At 51.1% G+C, this 24,756-nt stretch overlaps 1 protein-coding gene and 1 long non-coding RNA gene across 5 annotated transcripts in view; one reads left to right on the top strand and one right to left on the bottom strand.

Annotated features, from left to right (window-relative positions):
* TMPRSS4 (transmembrane serine protease 4) overlaps positions 1 to 11,180 on the bottom strand; it is a 38,224-nt gene extending 27,044 nt beyond the window's left edge. Inside the window, exon 1 of one of the 3 annotated variants that reach the window (XR_010946305.1) lies at positions 10,896 to 11,180. Coding sequence is in view for 2 of the 3 variants with exons in the window: in XM_067751166.1 (XP_067607267.1) it covers positions 10,896 to 10,898 (3 nt within the window). In the remaining variant the exon portion in view is untranslated. The remainder of the gene's footprint in view (positions 1 to 10,895) is intronic. The other 2 variants (XM_067751166.1, XM_067751167.1) reach the window with 2 other exon arrangements.
* Positions 1 to 24,756, top strand: part of LOC137230917 (uncharacterized) — a 79,040-nt gene that overhangs the window by 8,861 nt on the left and 45,423 nt on the right. The gene's annotated exons all lie outside the window — the stretch shown is intronic.

Raw genomic sequence — 24,756 nt, 5'->3', positions numbered from 1 at the left:
TTAGTTGAAAAACACCCACCCATTTTCTGATTCACTCAGAGAATCTTCTTTCCCTGTTTCGCAGTTGGCCACTGATGGCAGAAAGACATTAATCCAAAATCCAAATGTGGAGGCAGAAAAATTAATTCTGCAGTTGGCTACTGTTCTATGTCTTTCATGAATGCTGTGAGGATTAACTACTCTCACAACAACCCTGAGAAATTATCCCCACTTTACACAAGAGAAGACCGAGACTCCTATAGATTGAGTGGTCTCCATGGCCCCAGAGCAAGTGAGTAACAGATCCAGCCCTTGGGGCCAGCCTTTTGGACTTGGTGGACAGTTGTTTTCATTTCCCCACTGTTTCAGGAACCTGTCTGGTCGGCATCAGCTGGTACTGGGTCCTTCTGATTCTCTGCTCCCCTGCAGTGAAATCTAGTTGCATATAATTAGCATGCAGTCAACATGCAGAAATTACCCCCAGCATCTTCCCAGCCCTTCCTCAGTCTGAAGGCAGACCCAGCTCTGCTTGGTTCCTGAATCTGCTAGATCGTCCATGAACAAGGGTAAGAAGCCCTTCCTCCCAGACTATTGAGGAAAGGGCCTACTGCCCTGGTTGGCACCTAGTAGGGGCTTTATTGATATTAGTACTCCTTCTTCCCTCTCTTCCATTAGCTTTGCACCTTTCTCACCTGCTTTTCCTTCCTTTATTTACCAATTACCCTCAGCCCCTGCTGTTTTATTATTTATTTATTTATAAATTTATTTTATTTTATTTATTTATTTTTGGCTGCTTTGAGTCTTCATTGCTGTGAGCGGGCTTTCTCTAGTTGCAGCGAGCGGGGGCTACTCTTCGTTGTGGTGCGTGGGCTTCTCATTGCGGTGGCTTCTCTTGCTGCGGAGCACGGGCTCTAGGTGTGTGGGCTTCAGTAGTTGTGGCTCGCGGGCCCTAGAGCGCAGATCCAGTAGTTGTGGCGCACGGGCTTAGTTGCTCCGCGGCATGTGAGATCTTCCCGGACCAGGGCTCGAACCCACATCCCCTGTGTTGGCAGGTGGATTCTTAACCACTGCGCCACTAGGGAAGCCCAGCCCCTGCTGTTTTAGATCCCGAGAAACTCCTGATTGGGTTTAGCTCAGCTCCAAATCACAGATGAATATCTCAACTGTTTTCCTTCCAGCTCAGAGACGATGACTCAAACATAAAGCAGCTCTTGTTTTTAAATGGGGGTGAGGATTAAGTGTACTGCAGAGAAGACAAAGACCCAGCCGGGGGAGTATGAGTCCTCATCTTGCCCTGCCTTCTCACGTGCTGGGTGGCGTTGGGCATACTCCTCAACCTCTCTGTGCCTCAAGTTCCCTTTGGGTAATTGGGAACTCTCAGAGATGATGAAGCAGATAAGAGGTTACTAACCACACAATGAAATGGGTACCACCAGGCTAATAATGAGGCAATGAAGAGGCAAATGCTCACAGAGGCCAAAGGAACAGAAAACCTGCCCAGCTTCTTTGTCTGCTTTCTTTGCCAAGCACCCTGCCCCTGGGGCCTTATTTCTCTCTTCTGCTCCACAATGCTGACTCTGCATTCCTTATTCCGGAAAGAAGTTGGTAGGGGCAGAGCTGGGATGATTGGGGTGTAGAAGAAGGGAGAAAAGCAGGGGCCTACAGAAAGGGGCTTTCTGGTCCTGATCTGGCCTGTGGCAGCTTCAGGCTCCCATGGGGTCTAAAGCCCTGGCTTCCCATGGTCTCTCTGGGAAAACCTAGAGCAGGGATGCTGCTGTTGCTAGGTGATGGGATATACAGGACCTCTGTGGCTCTGGCAGGTGGCAGCTAGGTTGCTAAGGCTGGTGACATAGCAGGGAGGAAAACCCCAGGGAGGGGGTGGGGAAAGATCTCTGGGTGAGCCAGGGGACCCAGAGGCTGCTTCCAGTCAGCTTGCAGAGTGGGGCTCAGCCTTCGGCTGCCTCAGGTGCTCAGGGGCTGCTCTGAGGGACCTCACACTGTCCTGACCCGTGTACCTGCATCCCACCCCCAACCTGACGGCAAGCTGCTATGTCCTCTCCATCTGCAGGCTGATGCCTTTGCCAGGTTGGAGCAAGTACCCTCTCTCTTGGGTGCCTCAGCTATGACAGGTAAGGTGATGAGAGGGGACGTGAAGTGAGGGCTGGGGGATCACGAGTCAAGAGAGGAGGGTGTGAGTTTCCTGAGACAAGCCTGGCTGTGATGCAGTAGCCCTGAGTGCGTGGAAGGCTCTCAGAGATGACAAATCATGCTGGCGTTCAAGGGCCTTCTGAATTGTTAGCCTGTCTCCAGGCAGATCCCCCCAGTCCGGGCCACGCGCAGGTGGGTATCCAGGCCCTGGCGCGGAGGAGCCTCTGGAAACATCCTCACTCAATCTGCCTTGTGCTGAGTTGTCCTATCGGCAGCACATTTTCCTTTGGACCAGCCTCAGCCTCGGCTGCTGCATTAGAAACCATTTTGCCTTGTTCTAAGCCAAAACAAGGCAAAATGGTTTTGCCTTGTGCTAAGCCACATAGGTGCTGACCTGTTGGCAATTTGAGCTGAGTACCTTGGCCCTGTCCCAGCGTATAATGGCTCTGGGGCAGGGCCTGGGGCGGAAGGGAGGTGTCAGGTGGCCTTCGTTATCCTGCTGACAGCCTGCTGTTCAGCTGCTGTGGTTTAAGAATCTGCTTTTGTATTCAGGCGCGGCTCTCAACTCCAGGTAGGGCCAGGGGAGAGGGCGAGGATGGAACAATTCCTGTTCTACAAATGGGGAAACTGAGACACAGAGGCGTTGTGCTAGCTCTCCCCAGGTCACATGGCAAGATGTTGTAAAGGGCAGGAGTGAGGTATTAGTACATGCCTGTTGGGTTGAGTCAAACTGAAGGAAGCCCTGGTTCCCCAATGCAGAGCCCTTGTCTCTAGGTGATGCTGCTGTTACCTGTCGCTCCTACAAATCCCACCTGAGGGCCATCCTTGGGTCTCTGCAGCCTCTCTGAGTTCTCTCAACAGTTCTACTTTATTCAGTTTTCTCTCTGCCCCAGGACAGTGTGTCCATCCAGCCCACCTTCCCTTCCCTGCAGGATCTGATGGGAAGGAAGGTGCCCCCAGTTTTGCACACCTGAATGCAACGACTGCGCAATGGCTGAAGGGGACAGAAAAGCCATCAGGAGTCAGGACGCCTAGACTGACTGGGACCCTTAGGGGGTTTGCCTTTGGGAAGAGTTGGTGGATCTTAGAGCTTGGCAGGGTTTTCTAAACCTTGCCATTTATCTGAACTAGGGAACGGCCATCTGTGATGCAGCCTGAGGTTTGTGAAAGAACCCCACAAAGTTTACATTGCCTTTGAAAAATCATACTCCCCTTTGCTTGTCCTGAATTGTCCTTTAAACTTTAACCGGGAGAGAAATCACGGGGAGGAAAGAAGGACTTGGTATTATAAAGTCTGACTCTTCTGTTTCTCTGTGGAGCTGTTTTTTTTTCGCTATTATTTACCTTAGGTAAATCATTTAACATCTCCTGGACCCAGGTAAATCATTTAACATCTCCTGGACCCAGTTTTCTCCTTTGGGACTTCGGTGTGATAAAACTGATAAAACCAGACAGCGATAAAGGTTCTGTCAGGTGCTTTACCTGCTAGTTACGATGCACCTTTTCAAGCCCACAGGAAACCCATCTGGTCCTCTCATGATTGTACAGACTTGCTCATGGTCTCCCTCGGTTGGTGTTTGTGGTCTGAGGGGTCTCAGATGCTCTGGTCAGAGGGGGGTGTCCCTGCTTCTGTACCCCCTGGGCGCTGAGTCAGGAGCACTGGCCTGAAGCCAGCTCTTCCCCTTACCAGCTATGTGGTCCTGGGCATGTTACTTAATTTTTTTGAGTCTCAGTTTCCTCATCTGTAAGACGGGGAGAATATGATCTATTTCACAGGGTTGTTGGTGAGGGTTAACAGGGACGATGCACGTGGTTCGGTGCTTTGACATGCAGAGGAGTTTAGCACGTGAAAGTTCATCCCCTCTCATACCCCAGAGGCTTGGGGCGCAGGATCCCCCACAGCGCTGGAGGAGGCTCTGCAGGTGGGTCTGCACAGGGCTGGACCAGAGCATTCTCTTTTGTTCCGGTTGCTGCCAGAGAACCAGCCTCTAGTGGGCTGGTTTGGCGGCTGCAGCAAAGGACTGCCACCTCCTGGCCAAAGTCTGTAGTGATTTCGGGATCTCTGCCTGTGAACTCCGAACTCGCGATCCTGTAAATAGTGCCTCAGGGCTGCTTCCGTGACGGCTCTGCATCTATTACTTTGTAGTTGTAGAACCCGAAGCTCCTTTGCCACTTTCCTGCCCACTCACATAACTCTGGGAACACCTGGTGAAGTTTTTCTGTGCTGGGCTGCAAATTGCTAGGGGAGGCTGTGTTTTATACTGGATGAAGCACGAGCCTCAGGCAAGTTATTTAACCCCTGGGAGCCTCAATTTTGTGTGTGTGTGAGAGAGAGAGAGAGGCAGAGACAGAGAGACAGAATTTCAATGTCTTCCTCTTAATGAGACCAAAGTATGTACTGCATATAGCACATTGCCTGTTACGTAGTAGGAATGCAATAAATATTAATAATAACAACAACAACAATAATCATACTTTGTCCATTCAGTAAGGCACTATTCTGGGACTGAATATACAGCAGTGAACCAGTAGGCAAAGTCCTCGTGTCCATGGAGTACATGTTGTATTATTTTAATTAATAATTAATAACAGTATCAATACAGAGCCTAGCAAGTGCTTGACATAATAGATACTAAAAGATCATTAATTCTTAATGAGAAAGAGCCTAGTAGAGGGCCTAGCATATGTGTAGTAGGAACCAAGCAAATGGTAGCTATTTTGTGGTTTCATTAGGTCAAGGGCTCTGACTTCAGGAAAGGAATTGAAGGACTAGGGTGCCGAGAGTGACCAGAGCAGTTAGGGGACCCAAAGTGATGTCATGTGACATGTGTGATCTCTCTATGAACAAAGGGTGGGGGATGCAAGCCAGAGAAGTGAAGATTCAGGGTATCCCAAGTGTGGTCCTTTGAAATGTGTAGGGCCATCTCAAGGTGAAGGCAAAAAGCATGCTGAGGATGAGTGGGGAAATTACAGAAAGATGGCTTTCTCTTGGCAAGGGGAGGATTGTTTTAAGCCACAGAAGAGCTGTGAGTAGAAGCTGGATCGTGAAGGAAATTTCCACAGTAGACAAAGGCAAGGCCAGACAAGGGCTCTATGGCATCCTGGGGGGATTTGGTAGAGCCCCCAGAGGTTGCCGTAGTGTTGGGAGGGAGAGAGGGCAGGAATGGCTGGGGGGGTCACAGTCCTTTCAAACACTGCAGCTCTGGTTTTCTCTGTTTTCCACATGGGGTTCTCCATTAGATTTCAGGGCCAAAGGGCTCTGAGGCTGAACCAAATTTTGGGGAACCACTTATCTGGACGATCTCCTTTCTTTAGGGCCTGTGATTCTGAAGAACTTGCTGTTAACTACGGGTGAGACTAGTCCTAGGCCTGATTTACTCATAACATTCTCTCTTTAAATCGATTTTCTATCCTTAGTGATCTCATGGTAACTTGAGTCTTTTTTTCTCCTAAGCAGCATCAGGCATGAAACTTTTTCTTGGTCTTCTTGAAAGTCTAAGTTAATTATGTCCACTGGTTTCCTGTGTCCATGTGTTTTTTTTCCTCCTTAGTGACCTTTAGTAGATTAGCGAGAGATGCAGTCTCCTTGCAGAAATGACATTGTCTTTCTTCCACTTGATCGCCCCGGCTGATGCAGTCTTCCCTAAATGCATCCTTTATCATAAAATCTATCAGCTTCTAGATAGGAAAGTGGGGTCCCCTGGTCCTTGCTAGCTTAAGTTCTTGTTCTAGTTCAAGTTCAGGTCTTATGGGTCCACATCTTAGAGGAGATGGAGGGCGTGAAGGAAAAGCAGGGCACTTAATCCCCAAATCCCAGAGCTTAGAGTCTGATCCTGATTCCTGTTGGCTGAGTGACCCTTCTCACGTCACTTGAGCCCTTTGAGTCTCAGTCCCCTCATCTGTACGAGGAGGATCACTGTATCTCAGAGAGTTGTGGGTAAGATTCAGGGAGATTCTGGATGTGAATGTGCTTCTCAGACCACAGAATGCTGTGCTTGCTGGGTTTGGGTGGAGGTGAGACATGGCTGCTGTTGTCATTATTCTCTTTTAGCCCATCAGTGATTCCTCCTCACCAGGGCAGGTCCTCCCGACAGCCTGACAGAACCCTGCTCTCTGAGGAGCGGAGGTGTGATCATGAGTGAAGTCCCAGTGTCAGGGTGGGAATGGGATGACGGTGAAGTGGGGTGACCTCAGCTACGTTGCCCCCTTTCTGTTTCACATCCATGGGTGAACGAGTGCCCTGCTCTGCCTGGGGTGGGGGGAAGTAGTCTCCCCTGCCTCTCTTCCATCCATGGAGCATATGGGACCGAGGGCTTCGATTTTGGGTATTTTTCTCTGACTTTCCCACTGTGTCTAGCCAGCGCATAGCATATGCTCAGGAAACACACGCTGAATGAATGCATGCATATTATAAAGGAAGAAATTAAGACTGCAGGAAATGCCTAAAGCATCAGACACGTCAGCAGGCAGAGCCCGGCCAGACGGATATGCAGAACATTTTGTGACGGAAGACACTGCTGCCATCCCTGGATGGGTGCCCATCCCCGAACGGGTGCCAACTCAGTCTCTCGCCCTCTTCCTCAAGTATTTCTTTCACCTGCTACCCTGTGAGAGTTTCCGCTTGCATGCGGATCATGCCAGGAAGCTGGAAGCTGCTCCGGGAGGGAGGGGTGGGGGAGAGGTGTCCTGGTTCTGAGTCTTGTTTACGAATTTCTCTACTGCAATCCTGACAGTCAGAGCTGCGGGCTGTGAGGTGGCGTTAAGCACGTCACAGGGGGATTGCCGTGTTGGTTCTGCTCCGACTCTCTCTCTTTCCCATTGCTGGGGTTTCCAGGTGGGCTCAGGCCTCACCCCAGCCCTGTCTGGGATGCAAGCAGCTTGGTAACAGCTCCAGTAGCATCTGGTATCTTTTTCAATCAGACTTGGCTAATCTTGTTTTCAGTGTCAGAACCACTCATTATGGGGGTTCCAGTCTTTGGTCATTTATTTGTCCTTCATTCACAAATGTTTATCAAGTGCCTATTCCGTGCCAGGCCCTGTGCTAGGTTTGGGGCTAAAAAGATGGAAAAGACACAGACCCTCCTCTAGAAGCTCATAGTCTTGTGGCAACAGGTTTATAAGAGAATGTGGCAGATGAACGCATTTCAGGTTTTGGGGAATCACTGTCTGGGGGAATCATTGCTTGGGCATTTGAGGTGCTTTACAGAGGCAGATGTTTTCATCTGATCAAGAAGGAAGGCTGAGGGGAGGAGAGCTGCCTGGGAGATCTGTGAGGCCCGCCAAGAGGTTCAGGCCTGAGAGCATTTGTTTCCTGCTGTCCTGCGTTAGTTCTGGGGCTTCAGAAAGTTTGTGCAGAGTTCCTGAGCCCTGTTTTTCGTTGCTTCCATTTTTCCTCTCTGCCCTGGACTAGTCTCTCCGCACTTCCCATGTTCAGCTCCTCAGATTTTCTTAGTCCTCGTCAAGGGCACAGGCTGGGAGTGAAGGGCGTTTGCTGCAGATGACCACTGGGGTCTCAACTGCACAGAGGGGAGGTGGAAAGGGTGAGGGAGAGGCCCGGGGGCATGGACCAGACCCGACTTCTAAACCGTGTCAGTAGCCAGGTACAGAACTCCACCCCAAGTGCAGGAGTGAAGAGCCCTGGGGGACGGAAGAGGGCCTGGGGATGTACGTCCACATTCTCGGGAGCTGGTCCCTCTGCCTGACACGGCCCATCTCCTCCCATCCCAGCTCCTATGCAGCCCTCGGCCTCTGCTGACCTCCAGCAAGGCCCACACCCTGATCCGGCTCTGACAGCTCCCCACGTGTTTCATCACAGCCTGTGAGTCAGTTGTTAGTGAAACTGGAGTTGGTGTGATTGTTTGATAATCCTCTACCCCTCCCCACCCTCCACTGCCTCTAGACGCTGAGTGAGCGCAAGGGTCTGCCTTCTCTCACCAGCAAGTCTAGTGCGAGCACAGAGGAGGCATGCTGCCCATTTCTTGGGATGAATGAGTGGAGCTGGACGCCCGCTGCCCTGCCTGGGAGGGGTCAAGGGTGGGCTGGGCCAGATTCTGGGAGTGGCTCAGCCCAAGGCGTGAGCCCCTGGCAGCTGCTGGGACTCCACCCTGGCCCAGCCCCCCTGAGCTTCAGGGCACAGTGGGGACCCTCAACCTGAGCTCCGTGCAGAGCCTTGTACGACCACCCCGCGGGGCCCAGACCTCAGCTGTGCCCCCTGCGCCTGTTGCTCCAGCCACAGCACCCTCCCCCTCGTCCCCCTCGTCCCCCACGGCCATGCTTTCTTGCTGTTCACATGCGCTTCCCTCTGCCTGGAGAGAGCCTGCTCATCCTTCAAGGTCTAGTGCAAGTACTTTCTCTTCTGGGACAACTCCCTGACCACCCCCAGAGAGAATTTACTGCCTCCTCCAGGGGTACCTTGCACCACCTCTGGCACTGGATTTGTCACACTCCTTTAGGATCCTTTGCTTAAGGAGCTGTCCTTCCTCTGGATTTCGAGCACCTCCAGGGCAGGACCTAGGCATTGTACCCTCTTGTCCTTCCAGCCGTCTGGAGGCTGGCCAATAGCAGGGGCTGATTGAATGGTGGTTGGAAGGATCGAGCTACTTTGGGGCTCACATCAGGTAGGGAGGGGGCCTGGAGAACAGGAGGGGGCCTAGCCCTTCTTTGCCTGTCTTGCCCTCTTGGGTCTTTCGACTGCCCAGCTCTTCTGTCTGTGAGCCAGGAAGGTGCCACCAGGGCTGAGTGGGCTCCTGGACTCGGCCTCTCTTGGAGGTGGACCCCACCCATGCTCCCGGACCCCTGCTGACCTGCCACATTCCTGAGCCCCAGCCAAGCCCAGCAACCCACTGGGTCTGTACCAGCGGGCAAGTCAAGGAGGAGAGGGTGGGGAGGACCTGCTTCTTCCAGGGTGGCCCAAGGTTTGGGCTGACCTCAGGTGTTGAACACTCTACTCTGGTGGTTCATGGTGTGTTGGGGCCTCCTGGGCAGTAATGAGTTAAGATCAGGATGGCTAGTCCCAGCGTCCCAGGCTTCCCTCCAGAGCTCAGCTGTGGGTATCAGATATCAAGGGACACACTCCCCTTGAGGGGAGATGGGGCTCAGACCTCTGCCCAGGGCCCTCCCCAGCTCCTGTCTCACGGGTGTACCTGGTTGAATAGGTTTGAAGGAGAACCGTCATGGAGACACAGCTACCAGTGTAGGACTCTGTCTAGGGAGTGGCCCGAGGGTGTGGGAGGAAGCAGGGAGGGGAAGGAGAAGGGAGGGCTGGAAGCTACAGTTGTCTGGGCCTCATTACAGGGAAATAACAGGATTATCAGGTACGGGTGGTTTAATGGTTAGCTCAGGGGCCAGAAGCTCCTTGGGTCCCGTCCTGGATCGTGGGTAAATCTGCTGCCTTGCCTCTGGGGCCCCGGGCCTGGTCACTCCTCCCCAGCTTGCCCACTTGCCACCATGTACTCATACAGTAGCACCCGCCTCCTTCTCCGGGCAGTGGAGGGTCAGTGCTAGCCACGCCGCCCACCTGCCGTTCCCTGGAGTGGATTTTTCTTTAGTCATAAATGCTGACATCTGTACAGGGCTCCCTGGTTTACAGAGGCTATTCACATATACCACTAGCCCATTTACTCTTTCCACTAACCCTGTGTCTGTGCCTAGGGGGTCACGTGGATAATGTTTCTGTTTTACAGAGGGAGACGGTGAGTCTCAGAGGAAAGTTTGAAGACTGGCAAGCTCATAAGGGAGCTGGCCATGTGACCTTTTGACTCTATGGCTAGTGCCCCAGCCATCTGCCCCCCAAATTGCCCCCTTCCATGTTGCTCCAAGCGCCACCAAGAAGTCGCTGACATTCGGGCGGGCTGGTACCGCTTCCTCTTCCCTCCTGAGAGCCCTGGCAGGATGGAGCTTCTCTGCAAACAGGCTGGGCTTCTAGGGACGGGACATAGACGGCTGGTGCTTCAATGCTGGCTGAACTGCAGAGTAAAGCAGGCGAACCCCTTCCCCTTTCTGGCCCCAGCTCCCCCAGCCCTGGGGCTAGAGCATCGCCAGACTGTTCAGGGGAGTGTCACAGAAAGCGCTCGGGAGTCAGGAGACCGTCCCCTGAGGGGCCCAGCAGGTTGCCCCCTTCTCTCCCGGACCTAATGCTCCCCCTTCCCTTCCCTGCCTTTCCTCCCTTTTCATCTTCACTTTGCTTGTTGGCACCTGCAGCATCCCGGCCAACAATCAGAGAAGGAAGTTTCCCTGGTTTCCACCTCCTCCCCTTCCTGTCCTCAGCCGTCCTCCCTGAAAGGTGGGATCGACTCTCTTTGCCCCCAAGACAGTGGAGAAGCCCTCGCTGTTCAGAGGAGGAGAGAAAGCAGAGCCGAAAGGAGGGGCAGGTAGATCGCCACGGCGCCCCAGATTGTCCTGAAGCAGTGCTCCTCTGCTTTTCTTTAAAAAGAAGAGGAGTCAGTTTTCCCAGAGAGGTAGCAGAGGGCCACCACTGTGTCAAAGCAGACCCTTGCCTTGGAAAAGTGGCTCCAGTCTCCAGCCAACAGACCAGGAGACCTTGGGCAAGAGAGCAGGCAGGATGGCCCTCGCTTTGTGCTGGTGCAACGGCTGTTGGCGAGGAGGGCAGGTGGGGACTGACACCTATAATGGGCTGGAGTGTGGGGCGAGTCAGGTGTGACTTCTTTTTTTAACCTGGAAGGTGTTGCAAAATTCTCAGCTGCCCAAAGGGCCCTTTATGGGGAGACCCTCCCTCCACCAGTTTTTGGAGCAGAGGCCTTCACACTCACCATGTTGGCTCTGCGACCTTCCCGAATTCTCTGCAGCCTGGAGCTGAGCGACGTCGGCAAGTCAGGAGGAGGGCCTCCCGGGATTGGGCCCTGGCGGCCAGCAGGTCAGTGATCCCTGGCAGCATCGGCTGGAGGAGGCCTAAGTGCAGGGCAGGCTTTGGTCCCTAGCGTCCAGCATCTCTCCCCGCCTCGAGGAGCTGGCCGTGTGCCTCCCGCCGCTGTCTTCCAGGAGTGATTTGGAGACTGTGGGGCAGGTCAATTAAAGCAGCCCTACAGGTGAAGTTGCCAAACTGGAACGATTATGCGTCTTATAATCCGACACTCGTCTTAGGGGCTGGAACAATACCTGGAGTCATTCTTCGGCCTTTGGCCTCAGAACAGGTGACACACCTAGATGTTGTAAAAGCCTTCCTGGCTGAATGGCTTCCACCCAACCGGGAGTTGGCTGTCTGTGATGTCAGAAGGCCCTCCCTCTCTCTCTCTCTCATCTCTTCTAGCTGCAGGTGTTTTGTTTGGGGTTCTCACCGTGTGGGTGTTTTGTTTGGGGTTGTGGGGAGGTGGTGGAGGAGTGTGGGGAGTGGGCTGACAGAATTTACTGCTCGGTGGGACTAGATTGTTGCCGTGAGTAGGGCAACAGGATTGGGAAGTCCGTGAAGAACAGGTTTCCCTACCTTTCCCCGGACCTTGGAGTGAAGCTGTCCTGCGTAGGTTCATATACGGAGTACCAGCCAACATCCCTTTTGAGTGTTTTTTGCCCCTGCCTCACCGGTTATTACTGTTTTGAATATCACCCAGCAGGGTCACTGCAGATTCCCATCCTGCAGTATCCTGAGATCCGGAGCCACCCCCTTGGCCGGGGGGTGTGCAAGGAGACACCTTGGAACCACAGAACCACAGAACCACAGAACTGGAAGGGATTTGGACAACTGTCTTCTCCCATCCCCTTTGTGGGTCAGGAAACTAAATTCCCACAAAAGGGATGTCCAAGATCACACAGTAAATTAGTGTCGGTTTCTGAACAAGTCTAGATTTTCTTCCATGTCTCAGCCTTGACCCTCCCCAGAGACCAGCCCAGGTTAGACTTCTGTATTGGCCCATCCATGGATAACATGCTTGTATGTTTCATCTCTTCAATTCTCACCGTAACCCCATGAGGAATATTTTGCTCCTATCTGACCGTTGAGGAAATCGTAGTGCGTGGAGATGACGTGACTGGCCCCCCAATCACACTGGGTTTTTGGCGGAGCTGGGGCTTGAGCCCGGTTCAGGGCTGAATGCAACGCATGTGTCTGAAAGCTCTGGGTGATGGTCTGGGGAGATATGGTGCATGCAGGACCCCGGTGACCTCTGGGCAGAAGGAGGAATATTGGCTCGATTGAACTGTTTACTGGCCTAATCTTGGCTCCTCCATCAGGTGTGGCCTTGGACTCATCTCTGAGCAGCAGAGATCTGAGCTGGTCTGGGGGGTCTCTTGGGCCCACCATCCTTCCCCACTCTAGGGTGATGGCCTTCAGAATTGGAAGTTTTGGGCCAAGTCAAGTGCCCGTGATCTCAGAACAGGTGACTTCAAGGGACAGGCTGCGAAGATCCAGGCAGGCATGTCCCTCTTAAGGAGGACCCAGCAGTCGGGCAGTGGGAGGCCAGGGGGCCACCCTGAACCAGGCTTTCCCTGACCTTGCTTCCTCTGTGTACCCGGCTAAACGTCAGGCCCCAGGCTTGCATCTCCTTGCTGGGTGCTCAGGTGATGAACCAGGAAAGAGGTAGCTGCGTGGGCAAGAATGCTGCTGGGCGACGCTTGCTGGAGGGATGATTACTCAGCCCTCCTGTCCCCAGCTCGGGCCCAGGCTCCCAAGTGGGTCTGGGAGCTTGAAGAGAGGCCTGGGAAGGAGACAGGTGGGCAGGACGAGGCAGGGTCCTTGTGGGGAGGAGGTTGCACGGTGTACAGGTGGAGGCCCAGAGGCCTGGAGAGAGCAGAGGGCCCGTCCTCCCGGGTGCTGGGGGGACCAGCTGGCTGGATGCTCCCAGCCTCCTGCCCCCATTCATCCAGAGGCAGCTTTAACTCCCCCTCAGCTCCTTCCTGTCCCGTCTCTGATGGCTCTCTCTCTGTTCCAACCATCTCTTTGAGTCCCCTCCTTTTTTCTCCCTCCTTTCTTTCCTTTTGCTCCTGTTTTATCTCTTTCTCTCTTTGTCCGACAGTTTTTCCTCTCCCTTCTTCCTGTTGCTCTCATTTCCAGCACGTGGGTCAAGGTCAGAGGCATTTTTGCCATGCAGCTAATGTAGCCTAAGCTGCAGAGCCCCTCCCTGCACGGCACCTGCAAGGCTGGGAATGGTCCCGGTGATGTGTTCACATAGTCATACTGTTTTGTAAATTTTGCAGCAGAGTTTTGCGGGTATGTTTTTCTCAAAGAGGGTCCCTCAAAATGTATCATCAGCTTGAGGCCTCACACAACCTGGCTCTCCCTCGATGAGCAGCATGGGCTCCGGTCGCCTGGGCGCTAATCCCAACCACTGATTGTGTGACTGTGGGCATCTTACTTAATCCTCCCAAGTTTCACATTCCTCATCTGTAAAGTGGTGATAATAGGACTGACCTTATAAGGCTGTTACAGGATTAAATGAGATATCCATGTCTGGTACCTAAAGGGGATTTCCTAATGGAGCTATTATCCCTATTCATTTCACAAAATGTGTATTTATGGAGCTCTTGCTAGAGCCAGGCACTCGGGATTAGGAGATAAAAAACACAGCCCTGCACGCGCACACCTCTTAGTCTACAGGAGGGGATATGACACATCCATAAATCATTCTAAGTTAATAAGATGTTCCAGTAGAGTTAGAAAGAAAACTCTTTGGGAGTTTAGAGGCTTTTTTAACTTTCACTGCCCTCTTCCCCTCCCTCCCTCCCTCCCTCCCCTCCTTCCCCCTTCCTTCATTTCACCTCCAGGACATTTTTACCTAGATATATAATTATAGGACAGTTTGATCTTCACATCAGCATCCGTCCATCTACATCTGCCTGCCCATCCGTTCATCCATCCATCCATCTGCCCATCCATCCATCCATCCGCCCATCCATCCATCCATCTGCCCATCCATCCATCCGCCCATCCGTCCACCCGCCCATCCATCCATCCATCCAACAAATATTTTCTGTGGTGCTAAAGGCACTGTGATGTTAGACCCTGTGGTTGGAGAAGGACCTGCCCAGGGACTGCACTCCCCCTATTACAGCAGGACCTTCTGAGGGCAGCAAGTCCTCTAGATCGACCTACGGAGTCAGAACCTGCATTACAAGATCCTTGGGTGATTCAAATGTACCTTTAAGTTTGTGAAATGCTGGTCTAGATCTCTTTCTATGCTGGGGAGAGGGTAGAGGCTGTGATTTCTGGAGTGAGCTGAACTCAGAGACTGGAGCTTGGCATCCATGAGTCCTGTGGGTTCCTTCCAGCCAGCAGAGTCTATGATTCTTTCCTCTGAGCCCAAATAATTTGAGATAAGTTTCAGCGACAGACCCTTTTGTTCTAGCCTCTCCCAGGAAATTAAGTGAGAAAGGGTGCAGGCCGTGGGCAGGTGCTGGCAACAGCTCTCGTCACCCAAGCCAAACAGCTCTGAAACGCGGCAGGTAGGGAATGCAGCGCCTGTGCGATGGGGACAGCAAGGGGCACCTTGGCTCTCTGTGAGGGATGCAGGTGTGGCCCTCTGTTGAGTCTCTTTCCGGAGAGGATTTTCACTGCTTGGCAGCCCGTCTCCCAAGACATGGGTTAGGCCCCGAGGCTGTGGAACTGAGTCTTAAATATCTGCACCAAAGAAGGACTGGGGAACCTGAGAATCCCCAACCCTGCCTGGTCTCTGCTGGGTGGGAGCTGACCTTTCTCTTGCCAGGATGAACTTCCACGGGTGGGGAAACTAAGGCTGGGGGGGCGGGGGTGGGGCACACAGTGCATCTGACAGAATGACAAGACACTTTTGCTTCCATAGACCACAAGAGGGAAAAATAACCAGCATGTAAATTGTGTTCCCATGTGCCAGGCTTTACACCTGTGCAAAGAAAGGACATCACCTCATCTGGTCCTTGCGGCCACCCTAGGATGTGGGTGCTGCTCTTGCCTCCATTTTACAGAGGAGGAGACAGAGGCTCAGAGGGGGTGGGATGCAGGTCTGCGTAACTTGGGATGCCCAGGCCTTTTCCACCGCATCGTGCGTGGGTAGGCCCTGCATGGGTCATGGGGAGAAACTGCAATGGCCTCTGCTGTCCTCCAGGGACCTCTGGAAAGCCACTCGGGCCCCTGTGGCACCAGAGCACAGGGTGGGCCTGCCTGGACCCCAGGGGGCAGTTTCTACATTGCCAGTGTAATTTGAAATCAGTCTCAGAGAAAATGTTTTCATTCAGTCCTCTCCCCTGCAAAGTGGGCAAAGAATGAATTTCAGATTATTTCAGAGGCAGCCTCTTTCTTTTCATCTGTCTCTAGAGGCCGCTCATAGCCTCACCCTGGAGGAGCCCAGTGGTTTAAAGGAAGAGGGAGGGCAGTGGGGCTGGGAGATGCTGCTTTTCCTCTTAACTGTGCTGTAGATTTGAGACCACGAACATATAATACTTTGATGATTTTTTTAAAAAAAGAATCTGGCTAGAAATTAAATAGTATAGATGAAAACTTTATTACATTTATTTCCTCAGGATCAGAGAATCAGTTTAAAATCCAGTCTATTATACATGGAATAAACTCCATGCACAGCTTTAAATCTTAACTATAGCAGCTCTGTCACCCACCAGCTGGGTTACCTTGGGCATGTTATTTAACCTCTCTGTGTCTCACTTGCCTCATCTGTAAAATGGGTGACAATGATATCTACCTTTAAGGACTGTTGAGAGGATTAGGTGACTTAATATTTGTAAAGTGCTTACAATGGTGGCATGAAAATACTGTCAGTGAAGTGAAAACGATTATTAGTTCAGCCACAGGTTAAATAAATCATCAGCTTCAGAATGTATGTTTTGCCATGTAGTCTACATGTCACAGATTTTTTACTGCTTCATCAACAGTGCATGGTTTTTATTCAGGTTTCAACCCCATCTTTTGCCAGTTGTGTGGGTGAGGGCTGGACCCTCACTTCTTGGCCTCAGTTACCTGCGGCGTTAAAACAGCTGCCCAGTCTGGTCCACGATGTGGTTGTGAAGGTGGGAGGGGAGAACGGTTGTGTGAGGGCTTCACCAGCCGTGCAGAGCACGGTCAGTGTAAGGGACCTGTGTCCTACAGATGCGGGACTTGTGAGAATGTTGAAGGCCCTGATGTAGTCCATGCATCTGCTCCAGGAAAGGCTGGACCGTCCTGCAGGTGCAGTCCCGCCCGAGTTGTGCTTTGTCATGTGCTTGGCTCATTCTGTATCTCCCTACCTGGCAGGGGAGGTCCAGTGCCCACGTTTCTCCTCCCGGTACTGAGCTTTTGCGACTCTTCAGGGATGGAATTGCAAACAGATCCCTGAAGAGGTGCAGAAGCTCAGTGCTGGGTGCAAGGTGGAGCCTGGACCAGAGGAGAGGGCAAGCCGGTTAAGGGCTTAACAGGACCACACACTGATTCCCTCTGGCAGCTACTAAAGGATGCCCTTCAGAAGTCCTGAATCATAAAATGATCCAGCTTGGACTTTATACAAGAGATACCCTGGCAAATGCTTGCTGATGAGATCAGGGCAGCTCCCAATTTATTCAGGAAGCCAACGTGCATGGATTGGTGAAGAAACATCACACGTGTCTGTGCACAGGGCTTTATAGCAACAAAGCATCTTTTCTCATTTGACCTTCAAAACAATCCTGTGCTGTTGACCAGAGAACTCAGGCTCAGAGAAGTTGAGCAGCTTGTCCAGGGTTACACAGCTGCTAAGATGTCCACCTGGAACTGACCCATCTTAAACCCCTTCATATGGTCCTTTCTTCTAACTTTTATTGGCAACTTGGCAGTATATCCTCCTGCTGGATTGTCGATGCCTGTACTGGGTTGAATAGTGTCTCCCTGAGACAAGACTGGGACCCTTTGCTGCAGTGCTTGCACCTCGACAAAATTCTCCTTGAGCAACAGAATACGAAGAAACTAAAAGGGACTAAAAATCACTGTACACGTGCGCAGTTGGGGCCAAAGTAGAAACAATAAGATACAAAAAGGCCACAAACCAACTGCCACTTATCAGGTACGGGGACCAAAAGCAGGGTAAATACCCATCATTCCTGCACACAGCACCACCGAGCGGGTGGGCAGACCTAAGGCCCCCCTCTAGCCCGACCACCATGCTGATCTGCCCCTACCCTCCCCCAGTTAAGAGACCGCCTGCCCTCCTTGGAGAGAGGAGAGCGAGAAAAGAGCAAGTGCACACTGTTACTTGTTCTTGCTTCCTCTTGCTGCAGCACAAATCCCAGTAAAGCCTTGCCTGAATTCCTTGTCTGGCCCCTTATCAATATCTACTGATTAAAGAGGCCAAGGACCCCGGTGGTAACACCCCAAGAATTCATGTCCACCCAGATCCTCAGAATGTGACCTTATTTGGAAAGAGGGTCATTGTAGATACAATTAGTTAAGATTGGGTCATGCTGGAGTAGGATGGGCCCTTCATCCAATATGACTGGTGAGAAGAGACCCAGAAGCAAACACACACTGAGGGAAGATGATGTGTAGATACAGAGGGAAGACGGTCATGTGAAGACAGAGGCAGAGATTTGAGCGATGCTGCCATAGGCCAAGGATCACCTGGGGCCACCAGAAGGGGGAAGAGGCAAGGAAGGATCCTCCCCGAGAGGCTTCAGAGGAAGAATGGCCCTGCCAACACCTTGATTTCAGACCTCTGGCCTCCAGAAACATGAGACAGTAGTTTCTGTTGTTTTTGCCGCAGAGTTTATGGTACCATTACTGTGATACAGTGTCCAGGGCAGGGACTGTGTCTTATTCTTCTTTGTGTTTCTGTTTCCTCTAGTCTTGCTGTGTCCTTTCGCATGCTGGATGGTTATACACACAGAGAAACTAAGTCCTGGCAGCTCATGTCCTATATAGACAAGGGTTTTGAGCCTTGATCTGGGTTATGTTTATCACAGCAGATTTACCTGTTTAATCCTGTTTGGTGGCTCTGGCTTTTTTCAATGTAACTTCTACCATCTCAGCTACTCTGAGTGTGCCTGTCTGCATTTGCGGGTGTGATGGTGTCCGGGAGGGGAGGTAGGAGGTGAGGTGGTCATCACACCTTGGGAACAGGCCTTTGTCTGGTAGGCACTCACAGAAGCCCCTGAGTCCATCTGTCTGGGGCTGAAGGTTTCAAGCCGGGTCCGAGGGCTCATGCTGGACCTTGCTCTTGGCTTTCAAGTGCCGGCTGGACCAACACTGCCCGAGGATCTGATCTTGTTCAGGCTGCCACGAAAAGGGAAATATTGAGAAGGGAGGTGATCACCCAACCCCTTCCTCAAAAAGAGGCATTTCCTCCGCCAGAGTCATTGAGCCAGATGCTTGCAGTTAGTTGAGTCATAATCTTTGCCTGTTTACTCTCTATCACTGTCTGGACAGTCTCTTTATGCTGGGACTTCCTGCTACTTGTCCTTGTGCTGAAGTTATGTGTGTGTGGGAGAGGCGGAAGGAAGGCAGGTGAGGGGTGATGGAGATGAGGGGTGAATTAGAAAGAGCATGGGTTCAGTTTGAGTCCCCACTTGGTGACCTTCTAGATAAAAAAAATCGTAAGTATTTATTATGGGAGAGAGGCAGGGAAGCTCTCTCTCCCTGGGAGAGAACTCATTTATTTTTTTATTTTTTATTTTTTTATAAATTTATTTATTTATTTTTGGCTGTGTGGGGTCTTCGTTGCTGCGCGCGGGCTTTCTCTAGTTTTGGCAAGTGGGGGCTACTCTTCATTGCGCTGCGCGGGCTTCTCATTGCGGTGGCTTCTCTTGCTGCGGAGCACAGGCTCTAGGCGTGTGGGCTTCTTCAGTAGTTATGGCATGCGGGCTCAGTAGTTGTGGCTCATGGGCTCTAGAGCGCAGGCTCTGTAGTTGTGGCGCACGCGCTTAGTTGCTCCACAGCATGTGGGACCTTCCTGGGCCAGGGATCGAACCTGTGTCCCCTGCACCGGCAGGTGGATTCTTAGCTACTGTGCCACTGGGGAAGCCCCAAGCCCATTTACTTTTATATCTGCAGCACCAGCACAGTGCCAGGCACACAACGTGCTCAAATGTTGCTTAAGTAAGTTTAGTTTAAAACATAACTGTTGCCACAGAGAAAGATATTTCTGGCAGCTGTGTGGAGGAGGGGAAGGGAGACCAGGTAAGAGGCCATTGCAATAGTTCAGGTAAAGATGGAGAAGGCCTACATTAAGGCCTGGTCCACAGGAATGGAGAGGATGAAGAAAAGGAAGGGATATTCTTTATTAATATTCTCCTCTGTGCTGTGCCCTATGCTTTGTGTTGTATGTTAGTTAAGTAATTTTGTCCTAATAACCTTGCAAACTCAGTCTCATAAATGTTCCCATTTTATGGCTGCGGGAACTGAAGTAACTGACCCAATACCACACAACTCGTACTTGGTGGGCAGACCCAGAGTGCAAGATTGGCACAGACACTGGGCTGCCAGGATTTAGAGACATTTCTGACACTCCAAAGGACTGTCTGTGGGAGGAATTGGGGATGACTCTGAGGTTTCTCTGTGGGTGATGGAGCTATGGTGGGCCATTAACAGTTGGTGCATTGGGTTGACCCTATTGCAAGAGGGGATGCTTTTAGATTGTGTGCGTCCAGGCTTTGCCAAATCCCGCAGAAGAGCATTTATTGACAATGCTGGTGCCTCTGGCTTGACTGAGTGCTTCTGGCCGCAGAGTGAGGCTTGGGAGAGGCTGCTTGGCTCCTGGAAGCCCCTCTGCCTCAGTGCGGTTGCCCGACGTGGACAGCGCTGCCAGGTGGCGGAAGCTCACTTCCTCACCCCAGGGTCCCTGCTTCTTCTCCTTTGAGTAGATTCATCTCCCACTTGAAAGGCCGTCAGTGGGCAGCCCTTCTGTCAACATGCAGACACGGTCCTGGATGCCCCTCACATCATCGCCTTCATCTTCTCCCTGCCCATTACCCAGAACCAAAGTTCTTGAACCTGGAAGTCTCCGGCCCAGACTGTCCCTAGACCTCATCCCAGGCTCTGTGGGAATCTCTCATTCATTAGTCATTTACTGAGCACCTGTAGTCTGAGGACACATGGGTGAATCAGGCACCTTACCTGCCCCCCATAGCTCTCCGACATGGTGGGGAGGGCACTGTGATCTGCCGGGGAGGCCGTGCTGAGAGTGCAAACTGAGCTGGAGGTCGGCAGCCTCCGCAGAGGAGGTAGCATTTGAGCTGAGCTTATGAGGATGAGCAGGACGTGGTCAGGTAGAAGAGTAAGGGCCAAAGGGGAGGATTTACATTTGGTAGTGTATATATGTCCATGCCACTCTCTCACTTCGTCCCAGCTTACCCTTCCCGCTCCCTGTGTCCTCAAGTCCATTCTCTACGTCTGCATCTTTATTCCTGTCCTGCCCCTAGATTCTTCAGAACCAATTTTTTTTAATTCCATATATATGTGTTAGCATACGGTATTTGTTTTTCTCTTTCTGACTTACTTCACTCTGTATGACAGACTCTAGGTCTATCCATCTCACTACAAATAACTCAGTTTCATTCCTTTTTATGCCTGAGTAATATTCCATTGCATATATGGGCCACATCTTCTTTATCCATTCATCTGTCGATGGACACTTAGGTTGCTTCCATGTCCTGGCTATTGTAAATAGTGCTGCAATGAACATTGTGGTACATGTGTCTTTTTGTTGGTTTTTTTTTTTTTTTTTTTACATGTGTCTTTTTGAATTATGGTTTTCTCAGGGTATATGCCCAGTAATGGGATTGCTGGGTCGTATGGTAGTTCTATTTTTAGGTCTTTAAGGAACCTCCATACTGTTCTCCATAGTGGCTGTATCAATTTACATTCCCACCAACAGTACAAGAGAGTTCCCTTTTCTCCACACCCTCTCCAGCATTTATTGTTTGCAGAATTTTTGATGATGGCCATTCTGACCAGTGTGAGGTGATACCTCATAATGGTTTTGGTTTGCATTTCTCTAATGATTAGTGATGTTGAGCATCCTTTCATGTGTTTGTTGCCCATCTGTATATCTTCTTTGGAGAAATGTCTATTTAGGTCTTCTGCCCATTTTTGGATTGGGTTGTTTGTTTCTTTAATATTGAGCTGCATGAGCTGCTTGTATATTTTGGAGATTAATCCTTTGTCAGTTGCTTCATTTGCAAATATTTTCAACATTTTGAGGGTTGTCTTTTCATCTTGTTTATGGTTTCCTTTGCTGTGCAAAAGCTTTTAAGTCCATTTCTCTAGGAGGTGGGTCAAAAAGGATCTTGCTGTGATTTATGTCATAGAGTGTTCCGCCTATGTTTTCCTCTGAGAGTTTGATAGTGTCTGGCCTTACATTTAGGTCTTTAATCCATTTTGAGTTTATTTTTGTGTATGGTGTTAGGAAGTGTTCTAATTTCATTCTTTTACATGTAGCTGTCCAGTTTTCCCAGCACTTATTGAAGAGGCTGTCTTTTCTTCATTGTATATTCTTGCCTCCTTTATCAAAGATAAGGTGACCATATGTGCGTGGGTTTATCTCTCCCCCACTTTTTGGATGGGTTCCTCATTACCTTCCTGTGTTGAGATAAAAACAATCTAATCAGTATCAATGGAAGCTGATTAGAAGTATTCAAAATTATCAAGATAATTTGAAATATAGATTCAAATTTTCTGGTGTTAGTAATATTCTTTCTTTAAAGGTTGGTTGTCCTTCAGATATTGGCTAATGATGGTAGAACATGGAAACATAATTTTTTTTTTTTTTTTTGCGGTACGCGGGCCTCTCACTGCTGTGGCCTCTCCCATTGTGGAGCACAGGCTCCGGACGCGCAGGCTCAGCGGCCATGGCTCACGGGCCCAGCCGCTCCGCGGCATGTGGGATCTTCCCGGACCGGAGCACGAACCCGTGTCCCCTGCATCGGCAGGCGGACTCTCAACCACTGCGCCACCAGGGAAGCCCTGGAAACATAATTTATACATAAATAAATATACATATGTTAGAGGTGGGTGCCAAAATTATTTTGTTATCGACAAACATCAAAGAGGCTTGGAGACCACAGCTCTAGGCGCTAAGGAGCCAGTAGAAGTTGTTCAAATAGGGATGAATTTTTGCTCTTTGTTTTATTAATTTTGGAAGACCCCCCCCGGCAGCAGTGTGGAGAGATGGGGGTAGAGACACTTGTAGGGGGCTGTTGGTGGAAGTCCAGGTGGGAGGAAGAACCCAGGAGAGCAGAGAGAAATTTTACACATGGTTGGATTTGATAACTAAGTAGATTTGGAGAACAAGGCAGGGGGAGGATGCAGGGAGAGTCTCAGTTCTCTGAGCGACTGGGCAAATAGTGGTACCATTTACCAAGGGGGTGAACAGTTGGGAGGGGTAGCTTTGGGGAGAAAGATAAAGAGTCTGAATCTGAACAGGTTGAGTCAAACATGCCAGTGAGAGCCCTGGCTGGAGCTGTCCCACTTGGCCATGCTTCTGGAGGTCGGGGGGCTGCAGACACCCCTTCCCCAGGCACAGCCCCGAGTGAGTGATGGTGAGGGTAGTGCCTGAAGGACGTGAAATGGGTCAATCGGGCAGTAATGGTGGCTTCTGTCCAGTCTCCCTGATTTTAGCCTGGCCCCTTGGCTCCATGTCCCAGGGATCAGACCCAGACCACTCCCATATTTCACCTCTGGGAACCACTCAAAGTGTAGGTACCCTTGTTTTCTTCTTCCTCCAAGCCATCTTGGATGGTGGCCAGACTCCTACCCACGGTGCTCCAGGCCAAAGTCATTGGGAAAGGCTGGTTAGGCTGGGTGTGTCCTGGCTGTCATCTTCTGGTGCTAAGATAAGCAAAGGAGAATGCAGGGAAGGAGCTGGGTGGGGTGGGATGGAGTGTGGGTACCCTGCAGCTGCGAAGGTAGGACAGGTGTGGGACCACTGACAAGGGCTCCACTGCAGGTCATGCTTTAGAACAGATGTATTTCATTCTGTCCTGGTCTGGTCAGTTGGGATATCTGGGCTGCCCCAGTTCAGTGTACTTGACCAAGATTCCGCCTAGGGCTCAGCGTGGAGAAGGTTACCAGTTTTATCAGTGGTGACTCTGAGGATGAGCCCCCGGAACCACCACTTTGAACCTCTGGCAGGACCTTGGGGTCTGTGTATATGGGGGTGGGGTGGGGTGTGGTCAGTGGAAAGTTGGTGGCTATCTTATCTCCCACTTCGGTGTTTTTCTTTGGAAGGGAAAAGAAGAGAGATATAGATAGGCAAAAAGACTGAGTAATTAAGAGTAGAGTAGATTTAGAAATAAAAACAGAAAGACGGAGATGAGAGAGAGACAGGAGAGACAGAAATCAGGAAGGAGAGCAGAAAGATATTTAGAAAAATACTGACTAGAACAACAGAAAGAAGAGTGGAATGAAGACAGAGGGAAGACAGAGAGTGAGGGAGATGGACAGGGAAACAGATGGAGGCTGCAGAAGTGGCAGAAGCTCAGAGACACGGAGGACAGAGAGGGCATGTGGAGGGAGGGGTGGAGAGAGGCCTGCTTGGATGAAGCCCTTGCTCTCCACCTTCCTTCCTTCCCTCCCCATCTGCCTGGTTCTCAATCACAAAATCAAAAGAGTCAGCTCGCTGCTTTGTGACCACCTAGAGGGGTGGGATAGGGAGGGTGGGAGTGGGGGAGACGCAAGAGGGAAGAGATATGGGAACATACGTATATGTATAACTGATTCACTGTTATAAAGCAGAAACTAACACACCATTGTAAAGCAATTATACTGCAATAAAGATGTAAAAAAAAAAAAAAAGTGTCAGAGCCCCAGTGAACGTCCTGTTTCCATTCCTGACACCCAGCTGGGCTGCGGGAAGAGGTCAGAGGCTGCTGTCACCTTTGCTTCTGCTGGGAAGGGGCCCTCCAGCAGGGTCTGAGGCTGCCCTGGGGTCCTGGCCCCTGTGAACTGAAGAACGTGCCTGCTTTGATGCTGTAGCGCCGGGTGGTTCCCCGGACTTTTGCTTTGCTTTGTGATGGAACAGAATTAGAAGTCTATGCGCTGGAATTGTTCAGAGGGGGAGACTGAGTTGTGATGAACTTGGACCCAGGTGGCGCGTGGGGTGGGAGCGCTTGGTGACAGTCACACCCCGTGCGAGGTGACCGGCATTATTACTTGTACACCAACAGCCAGGCTGTGGGCTGCGAAGGCGGGAAGTCCCTGAACGGTGAGGGCTGCTGTTGCGAATTCAACTCATCATGGGAAGAGAATCGCCATCTTGGAGGCCCAGGGAACAGAGGTGACTCTGGCTTAGTCAGTGACACTCACACATCTAAAGAAAGAAAGCATCCACAAAAGGGGGATCCCAGGGTACAGAGGATGGGGCCTGGGAGTGGTGGGCACTAGCAGGTTCTGCTTACCTCTTAGCCCCTGTGGAGGCTACTGGTGTTCGTGGGCCCTCCCCAGAGCGCAGTGAAATTCCCCACACCCTCCCACTTCCCTTGATCTGATTCTGTGTTCGTCTGATAGCTATTGATTCAGCTTCCCTGGGACATTGATGCCAGGAAGAAGATAACCCAAGGTGTGGGGTCTCACCACACTAGTCCCTGGAATAACTTGCTAATTAAAAAAAAATCATTCATTGGCATAATAGTAGCAAGAAATGCCACTCAGTGAGTGAGCACTTTTCAGGCTCTGCTTCATGTGACTGTGTCATCCTATGCTGACAATAATCGTGTGAGGTGGGCATTATCTCCAACATTTTACAGGTGGGAAAT

This window comes from Pseudorca crassidens, chromosome 9 (assembly GCF_039906515.1).
Source record: "Pseudorca crassidens isolate mPseCra1 chromosome 9, mPseCra1.hap1, whole genome shotgun sequence".
In the NCBI taxonomy this organism is placed as follows: domain Eukaryota; kingdom Metazoa; phylum Chordata; class Mammalia; order Artiodactyla; family Delphinidae; genus Pseudorca; species Pseudorca crassidens.
The sequence above is the reverse complement of the archived record's forward strand: the minus strand, read 5'-3'. Positions and strand labels throughout refer to the sequence as shown.